This window comes from Austrofundulus limnaeus, unplaced genomic scaffold (genome assembly GCF_001266775.1).
Source record: "Austrofundulus limnaeus strain Quisiro unplaced genomic scaffold, Austrofundulus_limnaeus-1.0 Scaffold1726, whole genome shotgun sequence".
Taxonomy (NCBI): Eukaryota; Metazoa; Chordata; class Actinopteri; order Cyprinodontiformes; family Rivulidae; genus Austrofundulus; species Austrofundulus limnaeus.
The window spans coordinates 9,609-16,065 of record NW_013954128.1 but is presented as its reverse complement, the minus strand read 5'-3'; the positions used below and the strand labels follow the sequence as shown (position 1 = coordinate 16,065).

General features: G+C 43.6%; 1 protein-coding gene across 1 annotated transcript in view; it reads right to left on the bottom strand.

The window, feature by feature from the left end:
- Positions 1-787: 787 nt before the first annotated feature.
- ankrd34a (ankyrin repeat domain 34A) overlaps positions 788-6,457 on the bottom strand; it is a 10,706-nt gene continuing 5,036 nt past the window's right edge. The window contains exon 2 of the mRNA XM_014033407.1: positions 788-4,844. Coding sequence (XP_013888861.1) covers positions 3,160-4,761 — 1,602 coding nt within the window. The 5' untranslated portion in view covers positions 4,762-4,844 and the 3' untranslated portion in view covers positions 788-3,159. The remainder of the gene's footprint in view (positions 4,845-6,457) is intronic.

Sequence of the window (6,457 nt, the reverse complement as noted above, 5' to 3'; positions counted from 1 at the left end):
AGGTCAGGACTCTACAGTTTACACTCATCTACAAGTCAGGACTCTACAGTTTACACTCATTCTACAAGTCAGGATTCTACAGTTTACACTCATCTACAGGTCAGGACTCTACAGTTTACACTCATCTACAAGTCAGGACTCTACAGTTTACACTCATTCTACAAGTCAGGATTCTACAGTTTACACTCATCTACAGGTCAGGACTCTACAGTTTACACTCATCTCCAGGTCAGGACTCTACAGTTTACACTCATCTACAGGTCAGGACTCTACAGTTTACACTCATCTACAGGACAGGGTTAGGGTTAGCAGAAGGTGTGGATCAGGCCCCATCAATAAGTCAGGTGATGGGTCACATGACCCTCTATGAACAACAGATTTAATCAAGCCTGTTGTTGGCTGATGGTCCTCTTTTACATGTGACTAACCTGTTTGTCCATGTGGAGGCGGAGCTTATAAGGCTGAGTTCACCTGAAACTCATCAGACTGAAGAAGTCTCTTGGAGGAGAGACGAGATGTTTGACTGAAAAGGAACCATCCAGAGGACCTGCTGATTGTTTCTACCTGGATTAGTGATGGATCAGTAACAACCCTRACCTAACCTGATGCATCAGGGCACRTTAGAGAAAACAGTGTGTGAAAACACTAAATATGAATAAGTATAATTTAATGACTTTAATGCTTTGTTTAGATCCACATGACAGAAATAAATTCTGAAAATATCAAAATGAACCAAAAGACAAAGTTAGGTGTCAGGAGACACACAAGGTGAAGAAGTGACTGAGGCTGCCAGGTCCAGAGGTTTATTTCAGAGACTGAGAGAGAGAAATAACTTTACAGTAAAAATGACATCCTGCTGTGTAAACCAGGGCAGGAGCAGGGCCATTTACAGCTGGGGTGCTGCGTGATGTTTCTGGTAGTAGCTGAGAGTACTTACTCCAAGCTCTAACATGATGTGAGGTCTTTGTTTTATATTTCGACCTGCAAGTCCACTTTAAAAATAGCCGGGTTATCCCTTCATTTAGCAGCGCTCTGACGGCTGCTCCAGCTGTTTGCAGGTGATGTTCCACACACGGTGCATCCTCCAAAGACAGTTTTAAAAAGAATGATAAAAACAGTTGTGTGTGCAACAGGTGGAAATGATCAGTCTGAGCGGAGTCTTGTCTTCTGCTGCAGCTTGTTATAATGACATGCAGCACGTGGACAGGAGTCACTTCACACCTCTGTATGCACAGCTCACATTTGTAGGACTTCCAATGCAGGAATATAAACAATTAGGAAAATAAATAGGTGGATATGGAACTTTTTAGGCAAATTGAGTGATTCATCCTAATAAACCAGTTCACCCAGAGAAGAAAACATTGAGCTGCACATTGGTTCTTCTTCAAAAAGTGCGTGTGTGCATGTGTGCATTCATGCGTGTGTTTTAGCAGGAGAAATAGCCTAGTGTGGCATGTGTGCGTTATGAAATGTGCATGTCTTACAGTCAATGAGTGAGAGTTGACAGCCCTGGTAATGACATCATTTGTGCTAATGTAGTGAAGTACAGTCAATCTACATCACTGCTCAGACCACATGACTAACAATTCAGAAGCAGTAAGTCCTAACTAACACTGGTAACTACCAACTGTTAGCTACCAACTGGTTACTAAGACCTGGTAACTACCAACTGTTAGCTACCAACTGGTTACTAAGAACTGGTAACTACCAACTGTTAGCTACCAACTGGTTACTAAGAACTGGTAACTACCAACTGTTAGCTACCAACTGGTAACCAAAAACTGGTAACTACCAACTGTTAACCAACAACTGGTAACTAACAACTGGTAACCAACAACTGGTACCTACCAACTGTAACTATCAACTGGTAACTAAAAACTGGTGACCACCAACTGGCAACTACCAACTGGTAACCAATAACTGGTAACTACCAATTGTAACACACAACTGGTAACCACCAACTGGTAACCAACTGCTGACAACTACCAACTGGTAACCAACTACTGGCAACTACCAACTGGTAACTAACAACTAGCACCTACCAACTGTAACCAACAACTGGTACCTACCAACTGGTAACCAACTACTGGTAACTACCAACTGGTGACCAACAACTGGTAGATAACAACTGGTGACAAACAATTGGTAGCTAACAACTGGTGACCAACAACTGGTACCTACCAACTGGTGACCAACAACTGGTAGCTAACAACTGGTGACCGACAACTGGTACCTACCAACTGTAACTACCAACTGGTAACTACCAAATGGTGACCAACAACTGATAGCTAAAAACTGGTGACCAACAACTGGTACCTGCCAACTGTGTACCAACTGATAACTACACACTTGTAACTAAACCCCGGTAATTTACAACTGTTGAATAACAACTGATAGTTAACATCTGGTAACTAATAACTAGTTGCTAGCAACTGGTAATTAACAAATGGTGGCAACAACTGGTAGCTACCAGCTGGTAACCAATATCTGTTAACTAACAACGGGTAAATAAAAATGGTAACTAACAACTGGTAACTACGACCTGGTTGATAACAACTGATAACTAACAACTGGTAATTAACAACTGTTAACAACCAACTGGTAAATAAAAACCAGTAACTAACAGCTGGTAACTAACAACTGGTAACTACCAACTGGTTGCTAACAACTGGTTACCAACAACTGGTGACTAAACTGGTCATTTACAACAGTTAAATAACAACTGATAGTTAAGTGGTAACTAATAACTGGTTGATAGCAACTGGTAGCTGACAAATGGTGGCAACAACTGGTAGCTACCAACTGGTAACCAATAACTTTTAACTACCAACTGGTAACTAACAACGGTTAACCAACTGGTAAAAAACAACTGTTAACTACCAACTGGTAACTACCACCTGGTTGCTAACAACTGGTGGCTAAAACCTGGAAACTAACAGCAGCTGTCTGTAGGCGCAGATGCCCTTGAAAACCAGAACCTTGTGGATCACCTCAGAGACCAGAATCTTTAGAGAACAGTACCTGGCAGTTCCTCTCAGTGACCAGGACCTGGTGTTAATGTGATGAGACTAGAGACAGTCTGACACAGAGGACTGACAGTAAACTGCCGCTCTAATAAGTCAGAAACAGCAACCGATCACACTTTGCTCTCTACTCCCCTCAGTCCCCATTGGACTCTGAAACCTTCTCAGCTAGGATCTCCTGGAAAGTGGAGAGCTGTTTCATTTGCTCTGTTTGCATTGAGTGTCTTCTCATCAGCTTCTTCTTCATCTTGAACTCTGAGCCCCGTTTGGGCGAGGTCGGGGCCACTGGAACCAGGATCTTGTGTCCTGAGTGAACCGGGGAGGTGGACTTGCCTATGGCCCGAATATCAGGGATGGGTCTTTGGGGATTGACGTTGAGTGGTGGCAAGAAACCAGGTCTGGTGTGGGAGATGTGGTCCAGCAGCAGGGTCCCGGAGCCTCGACGTTCTAGGAGACCTGGGGGACGGCGTCGCATGGTGATGGGGGACACAGAGTTAGGAATGTTCTCCAAAGACTCCCTGGAGGAGCTGGTTACCAGGGACAATGGGGAAGCATTGTACCTCCTGCGTTCAACAGACATACGTCCAGAGTCTGGAGATCCAGGGATGGACTCTGGAGACAGATGGGTATCTGACTCATAGTGCTCCATCCGGATGAGTTTGGGGTGAGTCAGAACTCTGGTCCCTACTGCCCCAGACACTACAGCGTTATCCTGTGGCTCTGGGGCAGTGTTTCTCCGGTATAAAATCTGGTGCTGCTGAACTTTGTCAGCCCAAGATGGAGCAGAAAGTCCTGCACAGTCCTCAGAGCAGGAACGGTCAATAGATTTGGGAGAACAGGGGTCATGGGTCTCAATGCTGTGTCTTCGTGACAATGGAGGTCTGACTGGTTGTGAGATAGACAGACCGTTCATTTCAGTGGACATCTTGCTCAGGTCACTGCTGACTTCTTCCTTCAGATCTTGGTCTAGCTGATTCTGAGGAACTCCGCTCAGAACTGAGGGTGCCACCAGTCCCCAAGGCTCAGAGTTCAGCCTCTTTAGCAGCTTGCGTGGAAGTAACCTCTTTTCACCTGGAGGTCGAGTAGAAGGTAAAGGTAGTGCTGAGGTCAGTGCAAAATTAAAGATCCCCTCCTGGTCTTTGGTCGTGGTTACTGCAGGCGAGGAGGTTCCGATCTCCACCTCAGAAGGTGACATGCAAGCAGGAGACAGTTTGTCTACAATACCTGGGGAGGGAGGTGAGTTGAGATATTGTTTGGTCTTCTTGGTGCCTGATGGAGACGTGTCCGTGGTTATGATGATCACCTCTTTACCTCTGGCCTTGCAGGCATCTAGCAACACCTGCAGGGTTTCACGGTCTCCTGTGTTGATGGCGTGGATGAGGGCAGAGGCACCAGAGTAATCTTTGAGGCTTGGATCAGCTTTGTTGTCCAGTAACAGAGACACCACTTCCTTCCCTGCCTGTCGGGCGCAGGCGTGCATTAGTGCTGTGCGTCCAGTTTTGTCTGGAATGTTAGGGTCAGCTCCTTTTTCCAGCAGGTACCGGACCATTCTCTGTCGGGTCTGTAGGTCTTCGTAGCTCGCCAAGCAGGCTGCAGAGATGGGGGTCTCCCCACGCTCGTTGCCCTCGTTGATGTAGGCCCCGCCCTCCAGCAGCAGACGAGCAAGGCGCAGCTTTCCCTGGAAGACGGCTTTGAGGAGAGCATTCCCCTCGGTCTGCAGGGGACCTTCATCTCCCATGATCCTTTGCCTCTCCTCAGACCCCAGGCCTACTGGAAGCTGGTTAGTGCTGACTGATCATCCTCTACGATAAGTCACATGACCTGCAGAGGAAACATACCACATAAGTCATGTGATCACAGCTGAACAACTGTGGTCATGGAGGAAAGGTACAAGCTGCACTGACTTCCTGGAGGAAGCAGGTTGATGGCTACTACCAGGTTTGTTTTTACAAACTACTTGTTCATTTGGTCTTTAAAGTGTTTCTAATATATTTGTCCAAGTATGTTGATGTAAAACCTTTAGACTGGATGATCAGCGCACAGAGGGACATTTTCAGCCGTTACCTTGGAACTGGTGAGTCTGACTTGTTTGTTTCTCTTGTAGCAAATTCAGTGTTTGTTTTACATTGTGTGCCACTGATGAATTATGTGTTGCTTTGTTCCGTGCAAACACTGTAGAATAGTATTCCTTGTATGTATTCCTTTTGAATTTGGGATTTGTTTAATTTTGGATTTATATTTGATGTGTGCACATGATCAAGCTTCTACTCAAGTTAGACTTTATTAGTTTGATCTGTAGAACCTTACAAGTCCTGTTTGTCTAACACAGGCCAGGTAGACTGAATGAACTGTGGGAACTTGGATTTCTTCAGACCTTGTCAATCATCTCAGAGGTGCTGACCAGATGTTCATAGTAACTAAGTACATTGACTTCATTACAGTACCTAAGTAGGTTTTTTTTGAGGATTTGTAATTTTACCACATATTTTTAAACAGCTGCTTTTACTTTTATTTCATTACATTTTAAAGCTAAAAACGATACTTTTACTAATTTACTTTAAAATGTAACAGCTAGTTACTCGTTACAAATGAAATCTGTTTGAACTCATCATGAAAGATGTTTCTGCTCTAAAAAATGAAGAGTTGAATTTACTCAACAACTGGCTCCACTAAACCTAGTTGAGTAAATTGAGCAAGGAATCAACACATATTGTTCAGTTTACTCAACCTGACTTAGTGGAACCAGTTTGCTTCAGAAATTCAACAGTTTATTTCTTAGAGAGCGGAACAGTACTTTTACTTTCTCAATTTTTGTGAACAGTTTTATGACTTTTACTGGACTAGTTTTCTCATGAGCGAAATGTATTTTTACCAAAGTCATTTTCTGTTCATGTAATTTTACTTTTACTTACTTATTGTTTTCAAGTACTTCATAGAGCTCTGTAAAAAACCAAGAAGGTGATACATTAGTCTGCCAGAGATGAATGCTGCATGGCTGATTTGATGACATCATCAAAAGTCAATACGGCTTTTTAAAATTTAAACCAGTAAAAAAAAAAAACTAAATCAACTCCTGGTTTGTTTCATTATTTTCACTTTGTGTGATAAGATCGGTCCTGCAGCCACTTTAGGCTGACATTTTAAAACCATTAGGACAGGACATGGGCCTGGGGACTAGACAGACTATTTAAAACAGGACTAGACATGGCACCAAGGACAGGAAACAGGACTGAAGACACTGAGGCAGGGGCGCTGCCAGGGGGGCCGTGGACCCCCATAAAAATTTGTTGGCACCCTGACTGGCCCCCCTGTTTTGCCCTCTTGAGTACCCAGGTTTTTCCTTTTTCAAATACGAATAAAAGAACCTCATGAATACATAAACAAATATTGTTTTTAATAATTAAGAGTTAAAAACATATATATATATATATATA